This window comes from Drosophila subpulchrella, chromosome 3L (genome assembly GCF_014743375.2).
Source record: "Drosophila subpulchrella strain 33 F10 #4 breed RU33 chromosome 3L, RU_Dsub_v1.1 Primary Assembly, whole genome shotgun sequence".
Lineage (NCBI taxonomy): Eukaryota > Metazoa > Arthropoda > Insecta > Diptera > Drosophilidae > Drosophila > Drosophila subpulchrella.
Genome location: NC_050612.1, coordinates 13571973 through 13592690, shown reverse-complemented (window position 1 = coordinate 13592690; position 20718 = coordinate 13571973). Strand labels below are relative to the sequence as shown.

General features: G+C 42.4%; 13 protein-coding genes across 14 annotated transcripts; 8 read left to right on the top strand and 5 right to left on the bottom strand.

Moving 5' to 3' along the window:
* The first annotated feature begins 122 nt into the window (after positions 1 to 122).
* On the top strand, positions 123 to 873 carry LOC119553990 (neuropeptide-like 3). The gene is made up of 2 exons (XM_037864697.1): positions 123 to 280; positions 365 to 873. The coding sequence occupies exons 1-2, from the start codon at positions 269 to 271 to the stop codon at positions 629 to 631; spliced, it is 279 nt and encodes a 92-aa protein (XP_037720625.1). The 5' UTR covers positions 123 to 268; the 3' UTR covers positions 632 to 873.
* A 399-nt stretch (positions 874 to 1272) lies between these two features.
* LOC119553985 (A-kinase anchor protein 14-like) lies at positions 1273 to 1864 on the bottom strand. Its single transcript, XM_037864692.1, has 2 exons — positions 1804 to 1864; positions 1273 to 1741 (listed from the first exon to the last, which is right to left on the bottom strand). Exons 1-2 carry the CDS (start codon positions 1813 to 1815, stop codon positions 1346 to 1348), a joined length of 408 nt encoding a protein of 135 aa, XP_037720620.1. The 5' UTR covers positions 1816 to 1864; the 3' UTR covers positions 1273 to 1345.
* Positions 1865 to 2220: 356 nt separating this feature from the next.
* On the top strand, positions 2221 to 2718 carry LOC119553987 (A-kinase anchor protein 14-like). Its single transcript, XM_037864694.1, has 2 exons — positions 2221 to 2284; positions 2346 to 2718. Exons 1-2 carry the CDS (start codon positions 2273 to 2275, stop codon positions 2712 to 2714), a joined length of 381 nt encoding a protein of 126 aa, XP_037720622.1. The 5' UTR covers positions 2221 to 2272; the 3' UTR covers positions 2715 to 2718.
* A 663-nt stretch (positions 2719 to 3381) lies between these two features.
* LOC119553993 lies at positions 3382 to 3734 on the bottom strand. The gene is made up of 2 exons (XM_037864699.1): positions 3684 to 3734; positions 3382 to 3609 (listed from the first exon to the last, which is right to left on the bottom strand). The coding sequence occupies exons 1-2, from the start codon at positions 3693 to 3695 to the stop codon at positions 3382 to 3384; spliced, it is 240 nt and encodes a 79-aa protein (XP_037720627.1). The 5' UTR covers positions 3696 to 3734.
* Positions 3735 to 6225: 2491 nt separating this feature from the next.
* LOC119553983 (A-kinase anchor protein 14) lies at positions 6226 to 6808 on the top strand. The gene is made up of 2 exons (XM_037864689.1): positions 6226 to 6285; positions 6350 to 6808. Exons 1-2 carry the CDS (start codon positions 6274 to 6276, stop codon positions 6806 to 6808), a joined length of 471 nt encoding a protein of 156 aa, XP_037720617.1. The 5' UTR covers positions 6226 to 6273.
* Positions 6809 to 7747: 939 nt separating this feature from the next.
* LOC119554079 lies at positions 7748 to 8494 on the bottom strand. The gene is made up of 2 exons (XM_037864823.1): positions 8353 to 8494; positions 7748 to 8293 (listed from the first exon to the last, which is right to left on the bottom strand). Exons 1-2 carry the CDS (start codon positions 8362 to 8364, stop codon positions 7748 to 7750), a joined length of 558 nt encoding a protein of 185 aa, XP_037720751.1. The 5' UTR covers positions 8365 to 8494.
* A 309-nt stretch (positions 8495 to 8803) lies between these two features.
* LOC119554080 lies at positions 8804 to 9298 on the bottom strand. The gene has a single exon (XM_037864824.1). It carries the CDS (start codon positions 9242 to 9244, stop codon positions 8882 to 8884), a length of 363 nt encoding a protein of 120 aa, XP_037720752.1. The 5' UTR covers positions 9245 to 9298; the 3' UTR covers positions 8804 to 8881.
* Positions 9299 to 9989: 691 nt separating this feature from the next.
* On the bottom strand, positions 9990 to 10818 carry LOC119553977. Its single transcript, XM_037864684.1, has 2 exons — positions 10655 to 10818; positions 9990 to 10332 (listed from the first exon to the last, which is right to left on the bottom strand). The coding sequence occupies exons 1-2, from the start codon at positions 10664 to 10666 to the stop codon at positions 10060 to 10062; spliced, it is 285 nt and encodes a 94-aa protein (XP_037720612.1). The 5' UTR covers positions 10667 to 10818; the 3' UTR covers positions 9990 to 10059.
* A 1031-nt stretch (positions 10819 to 11849) lies between these two features.
* On the top strand, positions 11850 to 12456 carry LOC119554568. The gene is made up of 2 exons (XM_037865540.1): positions 11850 to 11975; positions 12040 to 12456. Exons 1-2 carry the CDS (start codon positions 11964 to 11966, stop codon positions 12454 to 12456), a joined length of 429 nt encoding a protein of 142 aa, XP_037721468.1. The 5' UTR covers positions 11850 to 11963.
* A 228-nt stretch (positions 12457 to 12684) lies between these two features.
* On the top strand, positions 12685 to 14232 carry LOC119554002 (trimeric intracellular cation channel type B). Of its 2 annotated transcripts, none has more exons than XM_037864710.1 (3): positions 12685 to 13146; positions 13310 to 13582; positions 13661 to 14232. In XM_037864710.1, the coding sequence occupies exons 1-3, from the start codon at positions 12860 to 12862 to the stop codon at positions 13947 to 13949; spliced, it is 849 nt and encodes a 282-aa protein (XP_037720638.1). In that variant the 5' UTR covers positions 12685 to 12859; the 3' UTR covers positions 13950 to 14232. The 2 variants fall into 2 exon arrangements, with proteins under 2 accessions (XP_037720638.1, XP_037720637.1); XM_037864709.1 differs by having other exon boundaries at positions 13307 to 13582.
* Positions 14233 to 14697: 465 nt separating this feature from the next.
* On the top strand, positions 14698 to 15190 carry LOC119554615 (protein dpy-30 homolog). The gene has a single exon (XM_037865609.1). It carries the CDS (start codon positions 14765 to 14767, stop codon positions 15107 to 15109), a length of 345 nt encoding a protein of 114 aa, XP_037721537.1. The 5' UTR covers positions 14698 to 14764; the 3' UTR covers positions 15110 to 15190.
* A 30-nt stretch (positions 15191 to 15220) lies between these two features.
* On the top strand, positions 15221 to 16144 carry LOC119553238 (retinin). Its single transcript, XM_037863508.1, has 2 exons — positions 15221 to 15337; positions 15402 to 16144. Exons 1-2 carry the CDS (start codon positions 15326 to 15328, stop codon positions 15966 to 15968), a joined length of 579 nt encoding a protein of 192 aa, XP_037719436.1. The 5' UTR covers positions 15221 to 15325; the 3' UTR covers positions 15969 to 16144.
* A 485-nt stretch (positions 16145 to 16629) lies between these two features.
* On the top strand, positions 16630 to 17204 carry LOC119554637. The gene is made up of 2 exons (XM_037865634.1): positions 16630 to 16809; positions 16874 to 17204. The coding sequence occupies exons 1-2, from the start codon at positions 16795 to 16797 to the stop codon at positions 17156 to 17158; spliced, it is 300 nt and encodes a 99-aa protein (XP_037721562.1). The 5' UTR covers positions 16630 to 16794; the 3' UTR covers positions 17159 to 17204.
* The last annotated feature ends 3514 nt before the right edge of the window (positions 17205 to 20718 follow it).

The window sequence follows — 20718 nt, the reverse complement described above, 5'->3', positions numbered from 1 at the left end:
ATTTTTACTGTGAGGCCGGGTAAGACGAGAACCTGCCCCCGGAAGGGTTTGAATTCGGTTCGATTCGGTTTGGTTCTATGTGGCTTAACTTGGCTATAACGCTGTGGAAAATGTGTTTGTTGCCAGGCCAAATGAGTGCAGAGTGCAGAGGCGTGTTGGCGACCCATTTAGAGAGCGTTAGAACTGCAGTTCTGTAATAATCTGTATAAATAGGCCAGTCTGGAGTGCAGTTCTATATCAAATCGTTGCAAACCATCGACAAAACAAAATGTTCAAGCTGGTGAGTGAGATAAACTAAGAAAGGATTATCTAGGATTTTATAAGTAATACTCCTTATAATGATAACAATCCCTTACCTTTCCAGTGCGTCTTCGTTGCCCTCCTTAGCCTGGCTGCTGCTGCCCCAGCTCCCGTCCCAGCTCCTGCTCCTGCACCCGCTCCTGGACTGATTCACCCTGGCCTGGTGGCTCCTGGAATCTGGGGACCCACCGTCGTCGGATCTCCCCTGCTGGCTCCCCAGGTGGTGAGCGTGGTGCCCGGCGCCATCTCCCATGCTGCCATCACCCAGGTGCATCCTTCCCCGCTGCTGGTCAAGAGCGTCCATGGCCTGGGACCCGTTGTGATCGGTTAATCCAGCTATATCCATTGACGATCCTGCAAGCCCACATATCTCACCCACTCCAGCCAGCCATTCAGCTCCTGTTCAACCCTAGCATTTCCTGCGGATTACTTCAATCACGTATCCTGTGTGCCCTGTTTATAATGCAAGCAAATCCAGCAATGAGAAGAAAAAAAATCACAAAAAAATGTTTAGACACTAAAATACATTCCAAGCAATAAATTACCTACCATACTTGTTATAGCGAGCGAAAATGACTTTGACTTTGTTATTTCAATGATTTCTACAGCAGCCTTAAAGTATAGTGCAGAAAAGATTTGTCGATCGAATGGTAAGTATAAGAGTTTTATAAGAATGGGAGGTATACAAAATATTTGCTTGGGCATATGATCGTTTAGATATGAATCGAAATTTTATTCAATTTTTTTTTTTTAGTGCTTAAAGAATTACAATAAATTAACTTGTGGGTTTATATAAATTTTGACTTAGAAAACCCTTATAAAAGTCTGCAGATCAATTACTCATTAAAAAACCTCTTACATTGTCTTAATTTAAATAAAAAATACAAAATTAAAGCTTAAAAAACGAGTAAAAGTAATTAAACAACCTTGTATCTAAGCATCCCTTTTAAAGAATGATTGAAAAACAGTTGATTAACTTGTTATGACAAAACGAAAAACATTTATTTAAACAAAAAATGGTAAATACTGTATCACATTTGGAAATTTAATGGTGGAGGGTGTAAGCCAGAGGAGCGGAGTGCAAAACCGGCACGGAGTGGACGGAGTGGACGACTGGAGCGCCATGGGCCACGGGAACGGAGTGGACGGAGTGGACGGAGTGGACGACTGGAGCGGCATGGACAGCAGGAACGGAGTGAACCACTGGAGCAGCATGGACAGCCACGGCGGGTTGGGAGTAGGTGGTGGTCTTCACGATGGGGGCAACCACTTGCTGCACCACTGGCTTGCTGTGAACTTGGGTGATGCTCTGGTGGGACACCGCCGAGGGAGAAGAGTGCACCACCGATCCAACCTTGGCCAGGACGGGCTCATGCACCACATGGTGGGTCTCGATCAGACCAGCACTGGCGGTGGCAACCAGGAGAGCGATGACAGCAACCTGTATAAGTACATATTTTTTTATGAGATCTTCTTTTCCATCCAGAAATCCATTAGACTTACGAATTTGAACATCTTGAGTTGGTTTTTGGTTGGTTGTTTTTGGGGTAAGCTCAGAGAGATGACTGATGCTTTTGGAACCTGCAGATGAGGCTTATATAGCAACTAACCAACGCAGGCTAAGGGCTCAAACAGCCAGCGACTTCGGCTTCCGAAGTTGTCCACCTTGGGGGCTTTTGATAAGGTACGAGATACTTGAGACTTCGGGCTCCAAATCGATCCGAGCTTTCGGCAGTCGGCTGCTGCAGCATCGAGAAACCATAATGAGCTGACTTCGTCGAGATTTCGGTTCCCGATCGGATCAAAGTCGGGTCATGCAGGGGCGTAATCAAGGTCAACGGTTGGTTTTGAAGCACTCAATGCGCTTTCGAGGTTCTATATAAGTTAGGTTTGCTATCCCCAAACATCATCAGTTATTCAACGAATCTTCTCAAGCCAACAAGCAGCATTCGCTTAAAAAAATCCAACCAAAATGTTCAAATTCGTGAGTACCAAAAGGAATATTATCCTCTACGGCAGGAGTAAAAATATCTTTTCCCCTATAGATTGCTGTCATCGCTCTCCTGGTTGCCACCGCCAGTGCTGGTCTGATCGAGACCCACCATGTGGTGCATGAGCCCGTCCTGGCCAAGGTGGGATCGGTGGTGCACTCTTCTCCCTCGGCGGTGTCCCACCAGAGCATCACCCAAGTTCACAGCAAGGCAGTGGTGCAGCAAGTGGTTGCCCCCATCGTGAAGACCACCACCTACACCCAACCCGCCGTGGCTGTCCATGCTGCTCCAGTCGTTCACTCCGTTCCTGTTGTCCATGCCGCTCCTGTCGTCCACTCTGTCCACTCCGTTCCCGTTGCCCATGGCGCTCCAGTCGTCCACTCCCTCCACTCCGTGCCGGTGGCCTACACCCTTCACCACTAATCCTTTAAACCTTTTGTTTGTTAACCAATTATATGAAAACTAAATAAAATTCCCACAAGTATTATCGATCCCTAAACAACTATCATTTCTTATTATATTTATGATGAAACAGCAATGAATCAATGGATTGATAAATGAGATGAACGGGTCTTTATCAAAACAAATTTAATCAACTAAATCTACAATTATAGTAAAAAGATATATATCTAAAATAACATTTTATTGTCCATTATCACCTGAAATTAAAACGGACATAAATTTTAAATTAATTATTTGCTTATCAATGTTAAATGTGTAAATAAATAGTAAATCACATTTTAAAATATTTATTAGTATGTACACCGTAGGCTTACTTTTAAATATTAAGCTGCAGGAAGGAGTGAAACATTTAGAAATAAACATTTAACCAAACATGGAATGTTATAGATTAAATCGAAAATATAAAAACAGCTAGCTAGCTTAACTAAATAGTTTAGTTCATATTCAATTTATCATTATTAAACTCAGACAAGCAATAACTTCCAGCCGAATTACAGATCAAACATCTAATTTTAGAAGTCCCTTGTTAAGCAAAAATAACTTTCCCAACATTGTTTTATGTTTTTTATAAGATAAATAATGTACAACAATTTATTCAAGCAATAACAAAAGCAACAACAACGCATGGCTAGTGCCCCAACGTAAAAGGTTTGCCATAAAAGCAAAGTTCAGGCCAAGAAGACATCGAATTGCCGGTGGTTAATGTGGGCAGATCCCTCGTCAAACTCCGATTACGAAAATTGAGGTGGTGGCCAGAACAGTCGGAAACTTGGTTCGCAGCAGGAAATGTCAGATTATGATGGATTTGGCAGGCCTGAACCAAAGCAAGGGCAACGATTACCAAGGTGTAGAGCAGCTGCAAAGAAAATGGAAATTTATAAATTTATAAACGTAAAAATAAAATATATTTATTGTAGTATTTTTACTTACCATTCTATGCATGTTGAGGCAGCTGAAATTGGATCTAGTCTTAGTTTGAATTTGGCTCTGCAAAACTCCAGTAAGAACTCATGACCCACTGAGGCCTACGCACCGTTTATATAGCCAAATTGTCAATAGATTTGCCAAAATGACAAATGACACGCCGAATTTAATGAAGGTCTTACAACGGGTATACTTAGCAAAACGATTGAATATACCAGAAAACTGTTGTTGACATGATCGGATCACTGATCTTAAAAATATATAGAAATTGAACCTATGGCAAAATCTAGAAAAAACTGTAAAAAGCTTAAAAAATGAGATTATTAATAAGGCGACGTAAATTAAAAAGAAAACTAAAAGATGCATAAAAAAACGTGATATTTATGAGGTTGTTTGTAAGCAATAAGTTGTGAAATTTGCCATAATTAAGGAGATATATAGTTGTCTTGAGAGTATTGCATTATATAAGATGTTCAGATACCCAAACTCTTGGGATATAGAAAATTAATATATTAAATTAACATATGTTAGTAGCTTGTGTCCCAAGTTGGGACTACCAACCCACAAAATAAAGGCGATTCAAAAAAATAAAAAATAGAGTCAAATATATAAACAAACAAAAACAGGTTAGTCTCATCCTGGGACGACTGATTGATTTGTACGAACCAACAGCCATTAAGAAATAATCGGCAAGCATCACTCCATAAAGTTACAGAGACCGCAAATTAGGATTTACGAGAGCAGAGACTCGAGTTTCGATCAAGATGTGTGCATAATTTTCTGGGTATTCATTTTCCACATTACCAGTTGGTATCCGATGGTTATCTTAAGTACGTGTAACTGTCTCTCAAACCAAAGCCGAGCCCCGAAAAGCCGAAAAAACAATGACACAGACGGCAAAACAACAACGTCCAGTTAAAAATTGTGGGTTAAGTGCGCGTGGGGCTTGTCCGGCGGATAACCTTGACATAGGGACTGGGATCGAGTCTGGGACCGAATCGGGGGTCTTTATCTGTCACTCGAGCGGCACTTAACAGCTGCTGCAGTTGGTAGCCAGGTCTTTATGGCCTGGCCATGAATCACTTGAGAAGCGGCAGCCATCAACTGGACCCGCCGATGTTGCAATCGGATTCAATTTGAATGCAGGCGTACGCGTATAATTTACTGCGCTCTTGTTTGTGCCCCGTTTAATAAAGGCGAAGTCGGGGGCTTCGAGGGTTCTGATTTGGGTCAAGTTCGGACATCATATGGAGTGTTCTCTACACATGTAACACATGTAACAAAACATTGATTTTCCCAAATTAATTTAGAATTAGTTCCTGCTTTTAGAGGTTTTCTTCTGGTTATGTCCATTCATTATTCTTACCTAAATATGGTAGCATTATAATAAGTATTTTTTTAAATAATGATACCATTTTCGCATAGTGTATACTTTTATTTAATATACAATTTCTAAGAAATAATGTAATTTAGTATAGATTTTTGTTTATATTATGTCTTTTACCGATTTGTAACACAGCTAAAAATATTAATTCGTCAGTTTGCTTTCTCTGTAGCTAAATACAGAAGCATTATAAAATATTCAACATAAGAGGTAATAAACAAAGTTAGTTTCTATTATTATTTAATTGGTGTTTTTCAGAATTCCCCATTCAACTGCTTTCGAGCTTTGCTCCTCACACATAACCAGCTTACATCCCCACAGCATTTCATCATTTTGATTGTCTTAGTCCTTGCTTTCCCAGAATTATATCTTCCATTTCGATTGATTTTGAAAGGCCATGTTTATTCTTAGTTCATGGGCTTAGTACATTACCGAGTCAAGGTGAGCACACCTGTGAACACACAGACAATTGTCATAACCTTTAATTATCTCCACATCTCCTGTCAATGCAATCCATGTTATATGAATCGCCCTTATAGAATTGCCATCGATGGTATGTGCACTTTTACACATTGGCACATTTATTCATTAGCGTTATGTGGTAAAAGGTCACATAACGAGCTATGGGAGATGCAGCCGCACGAACACATATCCAACAGATAGTATACACTCCTTTGGGCAGGGATGCGTGGTTATCCCCAAGACGAGAATGCAACTCAATTACGCCCGGATCGAGGGATTGTGAAAGGCCAACGCGGCGGAAGATGTAGTATCCCCTGGTGAAGTGCAAGGATAACCCACGCACTCCATCTCCGGCAGCCTCATTTGCGTAAGCGACCGCATCTAAGGCCAATTACTTGGCCCATTGTCGATTGATTGGCCTGGCTTGTTGTACCGACTCGACTTCCTCACTCAGAGTCACCCACACAAAAGCCCCTGGAACCTAGGTCAGTTAACGAACCGAACTGCGTCTTTGATAAGCGCGTTTAGAAGCCAAGCCAAGAAAGCCAGCTGAAAACCCGAATAAGTGTTTTACTTGAAACCCAAACCGGTTCGGGGCTCAAGTTCAGCCAAGTACTTAGCGACAAGCAGGCAATTGGGGTTTGGACCAAACTAGGCAACTATAAAAGCCCAGCGTTTGGCCTGTCATCATCAACAGTTGCAATTGATTCAGCCATCGCAGCAAATCCCCAAAAAACCAAATCTCCAAAAATGTTCAAATTCGTGAGTTGTTCAGGAGTTGGAAATTATAAAAAAAGTGTCCTTTAACCGATTATCCCATCTGCAGGTTGCCTTCTTCGCCTGCCTCGCCGTGGCCGCTGCTGCTCCTGGTCTGATTGCCGAGACCCACTCAATTGTCCAGCCAGCTATTGTGGCCAAGACCGCCTACGTGGATCACAGCGCCTCCTCGGCCATCACCCATCAGAGCAACGTGAACCTGGTGCGCAAGGTGCCAGTTGTCTACTCCGCCCCAGTGGTTCATTCCGCCCCAGTGGTTCATGCAGCCCCAGTGGTTCATGCCGCCCCAGTGGTTCATGCCGCCCCAGTGGTTCATGCCGCCCCTGTGGTTCATGCCGCTCCTCTGGTCAAGACCGTCATCCCAGCTGCTCCACTGCTCCACACTGTGGTCCCCGCCGCTCCTCTGGTCAAGACTGTGATCCCAGCTGCCCCAGTGGTTCATTCCGTCCAGCCTTTGGTACATACTGTCCACAGTGCCCCAGTGGTTTACTCTGCCTACCACAAGTAAATCAATTCAAAGCGTTGTGATGTGGTTACGATACAATTATTGAACGAAAAAAGATACAACTAATAAAAAAAGGATTGAAATTAATTATTTGGTTTTGAATTCTCGGAAAGTTGGGATTAATCATGCAGATTCTAGAGGTTCTTACGCTTACTCCACGAAAGTGCCTCGCCCACAACCACACATGTTTAATTTTCAAATATTTTGTTTTATATACAATTTCTCTTGTCAATACCTATCGGATCGCCAAAATTCCTCAAAAAAGAACATTAGTTGAAGAATTACGACCTTATGCCCATATAAGGCAAGTAGATATAAGTGTAAGATCGAAAAATGTAAAGTAGATAAAAATAAAAGCAATGGTTTTTTCTTCGCCTCTAATCGAAGATAAAATTTTTTTTTGGAAGTTGGCAAAGAGAGTATTGTTCCTTTTGTTTTTCTTAGTTTTATTCAGAATATACATACCCCTGTTTTAGAACCTTTGACCACTCCTTACAAACGATTAATATCGGCTAGTATTATAATCAGAATTTCGTGAGATAGAGCTCTGTTAATATAACCCATAAAAAATGTTTAACTAAAAAGATTTTACTTATACACACAAAGGTACGTTCACATTTGGTTTTTTAAATGACTAAAAATACATATATTTTTGGTGTAGCCCCTGGGCAGCTTTTGTTATCTTTTCTTTTATTTTGAATTTTTGCACTGAGCTACCGATCTAAGCTTAACGATGAATACCTATGAAAAACACTTAAATAAGAGTCATTCAAATTTATTATTTATATGCTAATTGGATTGGATCAAATCGATCAGCTATTCAAACTGGAATTTTGACAAAAAGTAGACCATTGCATTACCCCTTAAATAGGTAAATTTCGCAATTTGTAATATCAACAATACAATTTATTCAAAGAAGCAACCATAACAATCATATGTTTCCTAATGATGGTAGACATGGGTCAATGGGGCAGCGGCCACGGCGACAGTCTTGACCAGAGGAGCCACCACTGGGGTGACGAAGGTCTTCTGGTGGTGCACGTGGGTGTGGCTCTGGTGGGAGACGGCATGGGGCAGGGCCTTCACGACGGGCACGGCGGACACATGGTGGACAGCGGGAGCCACATAAGTCTGGTGGTGCACCAGAGGCACGGTCTTGATCACGGGCACCACTGGAGCCACATGCTTCACGACGGGAACGATGGGAGCCACATGCTTGACCACGGGAGCCACGGGGTAGACAGTCTTGACCACAGGAACCACCGGAGCCACAGTCTTGATCACGGGAACAGCTGGCACCACATGCTTGACCACAGGAGTGAGCACCGCCTGGTTGTGGAACTGGGTGAAGCTCTGATGGGAAGTGGCCACCGGAGCACTGTGCACCACAGCACCCACTTTGGCCACAACGGGGGCGACGGCCACATGATGCTCCTCAATGAATCCCGGGGCGGCGGCGGCAATGGTGGCCAGGGCACAGATGGCAATCTAGAGTTAAGCACCAAGTTAAATCCTGAGTTAGATCCTTAAGCCCCTTAGATACTCACGAAGCGGAACATGTTGGGTTTTTGGGTTTGTGTGGTGCTTGGAAGTCGACGAGTGACTGTTGCTGATCTGAAACCCAAACTACGTCTTTATATGGCCAAAAATTAGCCAGCCAGATTGTCCTTCACCAAAATCAACTAACGAGCAATTGGCAAACTCGTTTGCTTTACATTGAACTTGAACTAAACATCTGCGAACTCTCAACAATCAATTGTCGTTAGGCCCAAAAAGGTTTCAAAGCTCAAACAATAACCCAAAGACTGATACCAAAAAACGTATTGTTAGTTTAGAGGTTCAGAGCCCAAGCGAAGGTCTTTCGATTTGTGTTGGCGAAAACAAAATGAAGTGCAATTTTATTCCAAAGAGGTGATGCTATAAAAGACCCCCTTTCGGGGCCTAGCGTTTCCAGTTGGGATTCATCAGGGCTCAGATACGACAGCGGTGGGTCAGGCACGTAAATCCTGGTTTGGGAAAAAGCGAATCAGAATTTTCAAACACTGAGAATTTAGTTTGGGGGGATGGGTTTTGCGATTACAACAGGTGCTGCATCTGGATCTCGTCCTCCGACCCAAAACTGTAGGGATGGTATCCGATTGGGGGGATCTCCAGAGTGCGCACCAGTCGATTGGTGCTGGAAGAAGAATTACCATTCATGCGATTCTCCGCATCGTCGTCCCGGGAGGAGCTGATGCACCGGCTGGGTGAGCTGACGAACTCGTACCCAATTCCCACGCTGGCCATCGCAGGGTGTTTGTACTGGGCCCGCCACGCATGGTTGCAGTTCTCGTGGAACTCCACGGCCGGCTCGTCGGCCTCCTCTTCCGCGGATTGCAGCTGGTGCAACATAATCGACGGACTGGGCACCCACATTTCGCGACGACTGCTGCTCGACATGATTATTGTTTTAAAATAGTATTTTCGTTGTGTTTTTGTATTTGTCTGACCTTTTTATATGATTGAAATTTATTTAATGCCTGCTGCGTGGTTAAATCAAAACAATCATTTTTTGTCAGAGGAATTAGTTCTTGGATGTCCCTATGCAAGCAACTCTATACTTCGGACATATTACCAAGAAGACCAAAAATAAAGGGTTCATAAAATTTACCAAATATTTACTACGTACTTTACTTGAAATATCTGCAAATATGCAAAAATTAGGCTGACGTTTTAGCTTAAAAAGTTAAATAGTAAATAGTTTGTGTTCAGCTGGGCTTTCACTAAGGGCTGTGAATATTTTTTAAAACCAAAAGCTTAGGCAAACGGAAATTTGGAGTACCAAATCAAAGTTCAAGCAGATAAAAGCTTGAGTGTTAAGACTTTTATAAACTTTTAATAACAAACTTTTGTAAAAGCAATAAAAACCATACATAAATAATAATTATATTATTGACTACAAATATGTGAGAAGAATTTCATCAAAAAACACACAACCGCAGTATACAGAGGCTATTAAAGCTTTTGAAAATTTGATAAAATTCTAATAATTTATCTCCTTTTAAACATAATTTAGTATTAATTTGTACATATATATAAGAATATTTATGTTATGTTCCAGTTTACTGATTATATGCTTTTAGAAGGTTTTTGAAATTCGCAAGCTTGCGAGACCTGGAAGAAATAATGTTCAAAATACAAAACGTTTTACTCATATACACACTGTCTTTATTTACACATTTAACTATCTAAAATTAGGTGCACCACTTCATTGCCTAGCTGTTTGGCACATAAACCGGACTCAGATTGAGCTGCTCGTAGCCCGTGGAGCCATCCTCCTGCGTGGCCTTCGTGTGGAAGGTTCGATTCAGGTTGGTGGGTTCTACGTAGCCCAGTGCCCGGCCCATGGGCGCGATGACGAAGCGGGTCTGTGCCTGCGATGAACCCTGGTAGGAGACCACCGAGGGCGCCGAATCGATCAGCAGACGAGGAGCCTCCGTCGCCGGCTTGGCCAAAACCAGAGCCACGAAAATTAGGGCCAAAAACACCTAAAAGGGTGTTAGAATCAGTTATTAGAAGGTTTAAATGCTTAAATTTAAATTGCAGATTCCAATCGAAGATGAAACTGAAATTATATTCTAAGTACATTTTTGATTTATTTTTGTAAACTAGTGTTAATTGTTAATATCTAAAAGCCTAAGATCTTATCACTGATGAATATATATTGAAATCTGTATGACATAATGACAACCTTCTCAAAAAAAAAACTGATGCTTCAAAAGTATTATAGTTGAATGAAAATAAATCACATGTGCTCTTAAGTATCCCCGAAATCGACCCACCCTGATGGAGGATGATCATCCCACTCACCAGATGCCGCATGGTAACGATCCAAGCCTAATGGGGCGATTATGGAGGCAGCAGGCCGCTGAGAACACCGCCGTCGAACTGAGGTGGGCGGATCGAATCGAATCGAAGACTGGAGTGGAGTGGAGGTTCCCCTTTCAAGAAACAAACACAAAGCGGAGCGAGTGGCAAAGTCAAACTGAAGTGCTGTGTGAATTGCTGTGCCATGAAATCACGGTGGAGCAGTTGCTGGCCCAAACAGGGGCGCCTGTGGAGCATGACAAGGGGGTAGGCCCATCGAGGCAGCCCCCCTCGCAGAGCCCCTGGAAAACTGCTCGATCTGCGATCGAAGCGTTGGAAACACGCGCGCAGTCGCGGTTATCTTGCAATTGTGGGAGTGTCTCAACTTGGACGCAGCTTTACGTAAAGAAATAAACCGAAAAAAAATCAAATATAAATAAATACCGAACGCCGCAAATATTGTAGTAATAGCGCCGCAACAACAAAGCCTACAACATGCGACGGCGTCTGCGTCTGCGCAACTCGCTGAAGGTTGATCCACTCCACTTCGCACCTCCGCCGCTCACCCACCGCTCCACCACCTTCTGTGGTTGCTTGGATTGTTTGCTCTCTTATAATACTCTATCGAGGGGGGACTAACTTACTATTAGGAGATAAACTTATCTCATGAAGATCCATCAGTTAACAAAATCATGTTTAAATATAAACATTTTTAAAGTATTCTAACTAACTTGGTATTATTTTACAAAAAAAAAAGACGAAACTCATGAGTTTAAACATGAGACCTAGTAAAAAATAGGTCAAGTCAAATATTCTAAAAATTCCATACATTTATAAAAAATATATTATAATAAAATTGATATTCCAGAACCAGAACGTTTTACATTATAGTAAACATTTGTTTTTAAACTTTTATGTATTGTAAAGTTTACTGTAAAGTTTTTAATAGGGTATTTTATGCTTCGAAGCTAATATATTTATGCCGCTTTACGTTTCAATACTTAAAGTTGCCGTCGTGGCTTCGCACATTCTCTATCAATCCGGCGATGTTGAGTCATAAGCCGGCCATATGATTTGGCGACTAGCCGGAGGCGCGTAATGGAAGCTCTAAGTGCACGCAGCTAATGAGAGGCTGTCGGATTGGAGTACTTTTTGATTAATTAATTTGCTGCATACAAAATGGCCCATAAATCTTGCTGCGACAGGGGCAGGGCGACCTCTTGGTCAAGGAGTCCTCTTGGCCAAGAGGCCCGGCTATAAATGGCAGGGGCACATGTCTAACGGTAATTAGTTGCCCACTCAAGTGACCATCATGCACATCACAGTAAGTAATCCGCAATGTTTTGTCCGAGTTCCACCTGATTCCAAGCTGAATCCAATCCTAACAGGTTGTTTGCCTCGTACTCACCTGGGGATTAGGCCACAGTCAGGCAGCCACGACAATCCTGCATGGCAACGGCCAGTTGGCCAGTGCCGTTTCCCACCAGAGCTTCACTAGACTATCGTCAGCGGAGCCACTAATCCTCCAGTCCCAAAAGCAGTTGGTCGCTCCTTCAGCCAGGATTGTCAGCCATCACAGAGCTGCGGGGGAGCAGGTGAAGAGGTTCTTCCCGGCGGCGGAGGAGGAGAAGGAGGTACAGGTGCCCATTATCTCCGGTCAGACACCCGCCCACCTCACCTACGCCGCCCACCCAGTGGTGCACCAAATGCTGCCGAGAATTAAGCCCGTGCGGAACATTAGCTTCGCCTCTCTAGTCCCAGGACCCCGCAGTTTGGCCACCCATAGCAACTTGTCGCCAGTTTAGAATGATAATAAATCCTAGGAATATTACATTAAATCCCATATATAAACTTATCACATTCACTAAAAATATTTAGTCCCTGGGATCCTGTTACTTGCATATTACATTACATGCCATTAATAGAAATTTTTCAAGTTCCAGTTTATTTAGAGGTCCGAATAGGTAAAACGATCTTTTATAATCTAACGATATTGCCAATCAATATTATTTGCATACACACATCCACACGAATGTAGACACCTGAGTTTCGTTTGTCAATATTTTTGTTTAAGCAAATTCTGTTCACTATTACTTTTTTTAAGTGTAATTGGCTTTTAATAAAAAATATATACCTAAAGCCAAAATTCAGAGTCAACTAGAGGACTCCCAAAAGCAAGGTCTAAGGCGTGAGGCAGTTGACCGAGGGATGAATGCCCGGCTGATCCTGAAGCAGCTTCCGAACCTCCTAATCTTTCGCATCCTGCACTATTCCCAGATCTCCCAGCAACTGCGGGACGAACTGGTAGTCTCTGCAGGATCCTTTAGATTGAAGGGAAGTGGTAGCAAGGCTCTGGAGTGGCAGCCCTTCGTCCTGTGGCTGGCCAACCTCTTGCTGAACTACGCAGGCGATATCCTTGGAAACCTGCTGCTGGGTAGTCTACCCTTGGAACCACTCTGCAATACCGCAGATATACTGCTCTGTTCCTTTATCTGGTGAGTGTGATTTATTCGGAATTCAAAAGAAAGAAGAAAAACACCCAGAAACATTAAGTACGGAAAAAACCAATATCCGGTGTTATCAATTTTAGAATTCTTCTTTACACTTTTTTAAGAAATAAACGTTCTTAATATCAAAACAATTTTTTTCTTCAAGTAGGTACTGCATATTTTACTTTCCCTTTGACCTGGCACACGCCCTGGCCAGCACAATGGCCTTTCGCGTCCTAACCACCGCCATGTCGACAATCAGCCAAGTTCAGCTGATTGACCGAGGAGTTCATTTGGCGGGACAGGTTTACGGAAATGCACCAGTTCCCATGCTTATAGTGGGCACTGTCATGGGCAGTGGAGCTGAGGTGCTGAAGCCGGTGGCGAGTCTTTTAATCAATAGATGTCAGCACAACCAGATGGCGTACCTCAAGCTAACCAAGTGAGTTCTGTAGGCTAAATATATTATATCAAGAATTGGGATTATATATAATATAATATATATTTTATATTATCACAGCAACTCGAAACTGGCACTGGTCCTATCACTCCTCTTCACGCTCGAGATCTTCCAAAGTCCCCTAATTCTGGGCCTCAACCGCCATCAACTGATAGTCTACACGCTGGTGATGACCACTGCCTTTAAGTTCCTGTCGCTGACCTTTCGAACGGACCATTTTATTTGGCTTATGGAGCACCAGATACGATACACCTTTTTTGGCGGTCTCTCGAGGGATTTGAGCAAGTTCTTTCAACGCCTGCCGGAGCCCAAAAGCCGGCGAAAGTGGGCGTTCTCGGAACTGGATTGAAACCCTCGGGGGGATTGCGCAATCGTATTCCCTCCCACATTCCCTCCAGAAGGGGCTAGGGGTGGGTAAAGCGGCTTAAGTTACCGCCCGTCCAGCCAAGCGATTGGAGAACTGCAGCAGATGTCTCGCTTGATCGGGTTACGTATGCTAATCAGCTTAGAAGCGCCCACGGGTGGACGGAGCGACGGAGCCGAGGAGGAAGTGCTGGGTTGCCGGATGCTCAAGTGTGCTCGTCCAGCTGTACCGAGAAATTTCTGTTTGAGAATAAATTACCACACTTAAACGACAACCAAATTTGTATCTCTTGAAAACGAATCTAACTATTACTTTTTTGAGATTATCTAAAACCGTCTTCAAAAATTCTAAATGTAAAAAAACATTCAATAGGGAAATAAAATGAAATAGATTAAGGAAATATATATTACTTGATTTACATGTATCTAATACTTTCGCATATTTGATATAAGTGGTGTAAAACCACAAGTTTCTCGAAAGACATTATAATAAAGACAATAAATTTAAAATCGTTAGATTTGATAAATTTCCCTTTAAATATTATTCTTTAACATTTGTAATTAGGGACTGAATTTTTATAGTGGTTTTTGTTTTCTATGGCCTACTACTAATTTTAAAATATTGTTTTGTTAATTTTGTAAATTAATTTTTGGACTTTTAATGGAGTAAATAGAGTTTAGTTCTCGTCAACACATCAATCCCTTGTAGAGTCATTTGTATCATAAAAGAGTTGCCTTAGATCTATTTTTCCCTTTTAGGTTAACGAATATTTCTACATTCTGGCCAGATAATTTGTTAAAATGTCATCCAATCGAAAAGTAAGTCCCCACAAGAAGAGCAAGACAAGCGTGAATAAGGCCAAAAAGAATCCTTCCGCTATAATATCGGTCATTTGTCCGGATGTCAAAAAGCCCAAGAAAGAACCCAAGCCAGGGGGTGAGGTCAAGGACTGTCCTCGAGTGAAGAGCTACAAGTCCGAGGGCGAAAAGCGGACATATCTTGAACAGGAGGTGGTGCCCATTCTGATGGAGGGAATGCTGGGATTGGCTCGCGAAATGCCCCGCGATCCCATCGGTTATTTGGAGAAGTTCTGGCTTGAGAACAAGCACAAGTGCGATATTGATTTGCCGCAGAATATACTTTGATATATGTATCATCCCCAGTGTAACCCAATCAAATTTCAAATTATCAGCTGATTAAATGTTTCTGGTTCAGTGTTTAACTTAGCCAATGATGCATTTCTATGCGCAGTCAGGCGGGGAGATTGGCTCTAGGTTTAAGGGCTATAAAAGCAGATAATCTAATCCAAGCTGCATCATTCATTCGTCAGCTTACGGATTTGAAGGGAGACTATCATAATCATGTCTAGAGTGGTGAGTCCTATCTTTAGGATGATCTATTTAAGCATTTTTTACTAAGTTGAGACATGAATTCCAGTTCCTGCCCATCCTGGCCGTTGTGCTCGTCTTTGCCGGAGCTTCGCAGGCAGCCAGCTTGGAATGGCCCTCGAATTTGGTGGCCCTCAGTTCGGTCAAGTCGTCGCAGCTGCTTCCCATTGCCAGCGAAGATTCCGTTGAGTTGGCCCAGAGCAGTTCGGGATCTGTCAGCTCAGGCGTTGCCCAACCGGAGCAGCAATCCAAGGAGGATGAGGATGAGGAACAGCAGCTGTCCCAGTCCTCCAGTGGCAGCTCGGATCCCATCGATGCCCGTTTGGTTTCATCCGGCATACCCGTCTCCGTGCCACTTCCTCTGATCCTGGCCGCTCGCGATGGACTGCGCACCGTACTGACCATCCGGGAGCCGGCTGTGGCCAAGGTGGGTGAGGTGGTGCAGCACGTGCCCACTGCCATTTCGCATCAGAGCCAGACGGTGGTGCACGATCATCGCCGGCTGGTCACTCCCATTGTGGCCCCCGCTGTTCGCACCACCCAGGTGGTTCGCCAGGAGCCACCGCTTCTGTGGACCGTGGCCTCCGATCCCCGAGTGGTCCTCATCCGCAACTGAGCAGGCATTCCAAAGATCAACAAGATGAACTCGCCAAATCTATGATATTACTACTCTTAATTTCTTTTCTCAACCTGATTACCCACAAAACTCTGTCTCTTCTCTGTCTTCTTTCTTCTGCCATTTTCTGTAGAATTCTTATGTAGTGTGCTTTTAATAAAGATTTCGCATTTGCACTTAACGAATTTTTATTTAAAGGACAATATTTCAAGTTGTTTTTACAACTTGCAAAAATATTATAACAAGGAGTCAAGTCCTGATAATTCTATTATAATTCGAGTAAAGTTTAAATTTATTATGATTTGAAAAAATAAAATTTTTCACCAACCGAGAATCTCTGGAAATCGTATGCTAAAAATCTATCTTTAATAAGTTATCCTTCTTAAGCTCCCCCTTAAAGACATTTACCACTCGTTACCCATATAATTCTATCTCTTCGCCCATCTTATGTAAAATGATTGTCCTGCATTTTGCGTATTGTGAACATATTGCATTTTCACTTGTCTGGCTGGGATTCTTGGGCGTTGTCGGTGCGACAGGAAATCAATAAAGTTAACACAGAGACCGGCCCACGACCACAATAAATATGCCACATCCGCCCCCCGGTTCCCCAATGAACACTCCGATTGTGTGCAATCAAGATCTCTGGAGGATTAGGCACAGGGTCTGGGTTAACGCCCAAGCTCTTCTCATGTTCAAGGGCTGGGACCACTCATTTAGAATGGTTAGTCCATTCTCCAGTCTTGGGTTCTTTTGCTGGACTATAAAAGCGGATGATTGGCTGGCCAACGAACAACAGTCAAGTGAAGTGCACTGAGCCAAGAAGATGTCACAAAGATTGGTGAGTTCAGAAAAGCATTCAATGAAAACCTATACAGATTTTAACATTTCTGTTATTACTGCAGAATTTCTCATTTGTTATCCTGCTTTGCCTTTTGGCATTTGGAAAAGCTGCGCTGCAAATTTACCATCCTTTGATGACCCTGCATCACCAACCATCTCTGGCCCAGGTGGGTCATCTGGTGGACCATGTGCCCACCGCGGTTTCCCACCAGAGCTCCACCATCGTGCATCGTAGTATCCCAAGGGTTACACCACTGCTGACTCCTGCTCTGAGGACCACCTATGTGCACTATCCAACCTGGAACTATCCGCTCTTCGATGGTGCCAACACCCTGTACAGAAAGTAATCCTCTGACCAAAATGAATCCTTAAATTTGATTCAATTCAAATGATTGGCCTACCAAACTTTCGATTTAAACAATAAAATAAAACAAATTCAAAAGCCCCATAAAAGACATTGTATCGCATTCGGATGGGGGAAATTGAGTGGGGGTGTATGGGATAATCCCAACTGGATTCTGAGTAGACGACTGCCAATTAGATTTCGCGCTACGCTGCACTTCTGATTGAGTGTTGGGTGGCGGAATATGATTCAACTGACGTCACCAGATGAGCAAACAAACGCACGATGTATGCATTGCTTTGGTATCCTGTTCGCAAGGATCTTGTAGGGGTTTATTGAATCGGAGGAGGCAGGATAGATGGCCTTAGCTGATTTATATTTAAATTGAATAAACAATCTTATTTCGAAGTTTTCTATGAGGTTCTCAAAAGTATTACTAAACACGTTAATTGCAAAATTTGAAGAGCTATTTTCCAGTTGAAAATTAAACATATATTTGTAATGTGCGAAAATATTAAATGGAATTTCGCTGTAGTACAATTATTTAAATACCCATCATTCCCACGAAAGTGCAATCTAATTGGAACTCAATTACCAAAGCAGTACCGAAAATGTTAATAAGGATTAAAAATTTATTTTTAATTAATCGAAAAACTAAAAATAAATAAACAGAGTATTTAAAATGTTGTTTATATAACGGTAAACCGACGACAGAATAAGTAACATTAATCAAGGCTATCAAGTTTAAACTCTATAGCATTATAAATATTTGAAATAAATAAACAAACAGAATAAATACACAGTTTTTAAAGAATGGTAATATTAGCCAAATCTTGCAATAGGTATCTCAAAGCACACATACTCGAAACCTTTATTATTTTTGGGTGCATTGGTGCAAGGATGATTGACGTGCTGTACGCAAATGTTTTGGCATTATTTCCAGGGCCTTGGAGGCTGTTGTACTCTCATAAATTTCCATAGGAATGACCCCGGGTCAGTGGCCAAAAACCTAGCCCCGATCCCCGAAGAGCCGAGGAGGTGAGGGAAGTGCCTGGGATTGAGTGAGGACTTTCACCCAGTGTGTGAAATTTCCCTGGCTTCGTCTCCTAACGAAAGATAACAAATGGAAGCCCCTATGTTTTGAAGACAGAGATAATAGAGTTTCAAATGACACAATAGAGTAATGAAACTGAACACCCTGAACCCCAGATAATGCCAAAGTTCAACTTCTGGAAGACACTGAAAACAGGTTATGCAATTGGCAAAGGATTTATTGATGCCAATTAACTGTGTGAACAACCCGCTGGGCAAAATGACGCAGAAAGCTTAAAGGGGGTAAGTAATACCCTTCCAAAGAGCACACATAGTTAAGCATTATCGGATTACACAAGCCAAGGGTCTTCTGCATTAAGGTCAAAGCATCAAGGTGGGCGGAACAGTTTGCTTATCGATTGATGCACAAATGCATTGTTTTAAACGAGAAATTGAATACCTGTCATTACCAGGAAACGCAGGCAATCCAATGATGCAATTCGAAGAGGCGCAGTTTCTTCTGCTCCACCTCATCGACAACTCGGATACCATCATCATCCATCTCACAATCGTCATCATGGGTTTTGTATTTCCCAGTCCTCCCGGCATAGCAGCCTTTTGGGCTCACACCAACCAAAGCCGATCGGCCTCCCAAAAGGCTGCCCCAAGGAATCGGACAATGAAAGAGCCATGAAAGACCTCCACCTCCCCCAAAAGCTGGGTTCATTGCATCCCTCTCTCCCTGGACTGGGGCTTTGATTGGACCTGGTTATATGGGCACTCTCGATTGGCACAGTGGGTGATTTGGGTGCTCGACTGCTGTGTAATCGGTTTGTTTGTCTATCCCAACCGCCATTTGAATGCATCGTTATGCTGTCATCCTGGCGACTGAACGCACTAAAAGGACCAGCCATCCTAGGGGGTCTGCTTAGAATTTAATAACTTAAATCCCGAAAGATGAAATTCCGTCTGTTCAAATCAAACGGCGAGCCACTTACCATAAGTGGCTAGCCACAAAAAACATTTTCCCAGAACTCTCTGCCCAAAACATATTAAATATTTGATGTAATCCAGAAGTTTCAACTTAAGGCGCAATTATTGGCCAACTTTTGGCCGAGGCTTTCACTTAAAGCTGGTGGGAGAACGGAAGTTTTGTGGGGCAAGACCCCCTTTTTCCATCTCCAAACTTTCCGGTGTGGCAAGCAACGGCTTTCAAATTAATTTACAAATGTTCAGAGCTCGTCGTTGGTAAATTTGTTTGAGCCGAGATAAAGACAATAAGCCGTGTTAAATGAGCCAGGCAGTAAAAGAGCAGTGAAAGGGCAACAATAGCAACAAAAGCTTTTTGATGCGGGTGAAATAATTCGGGATGTTATGTAATAACCAGGGGGAATAAGTGGGAGCAACAGCTGTCTGCCAACGACATGACTCACTCCGCCATCCGTATGCATATCACACAATGTGGGTGAACGACCTTGACGGTTTTGGCCAACTATAATGATTACAATAATACAACAATAAACCTCAGCAAACGCATCGATTTTATTACAGGCCATTTCGCAAAAGAAAATAAAAAAACCGAAGCTGAGATGAAAACAAAAGTGAAAAACTCATTCGAATGGAAGGCACATAAGCCAGTCAAAGAAATCCAAATCGACTCCGAACATATGTATGAATCATGAGCTCGGCTCACTGCATCGCACTCCAATGCATTACTATTATTATTATGCAAGCCCAAAGCAAATCCAGCCAAGCGATGCTAGCCACAAACTTGACTGGGGTTTCCCCAAGGCCCAAAAGCCGTTGAAGCCGGCAAGCAATCAAGAATTGAATAGGCCAACAACGCAAGACCAAAAACTGAAGTTGGGTTTTCTTGGGATTTTCCAGCATTGGCGAATTTTTCGGGCAAATCCATGGCACAATTGCAGAGGCAGTGTAAAAGCGGAATGCAATTGTAGACACTGAGGGAAAAATTACTCATAATATATTATTATATTGAATATAATATATGTGTATTGTAGGATTTAAAACAAGGGAAAATAAAAAAATTTATTGAAGAAAAATTTATATAAACCTAAAATAAATAAAAGACAATATTCTCAGTTTTAAACAATTGTTTTAATAAAAATAATATTAAAACCCAAAGTCTGACTCATGTTGTTTAGTTTCCCAGAAGAACTAAATTTTTTACTTACAAAAATCTCTTAGTTGTTAATTTTATAAAATGTTTACAATTATAATATACAGACCACTATCTAAATATTTCTATAATTAGTTTTTAGATTTCTAAAAATAGAAAAGCTCTGTACATACAATGTTCTGTTACGTGGGCATATTAGTGCCCGAGTCCTGACAAGGACTTGGGCCGAGGGAGAGGCGTCCGATATTCTGGCACCATTTGCCGGCATAAGCTACGTCGTATTCGGGTCGTGGGATCTTGGTAAGCCTCTCTCCTCTCCAACATAACGAGAATAAATATTAAAAGTGCCTGGAAAATAATATTACTTCATAAAGTTCGTCGGTCGTCAGTCC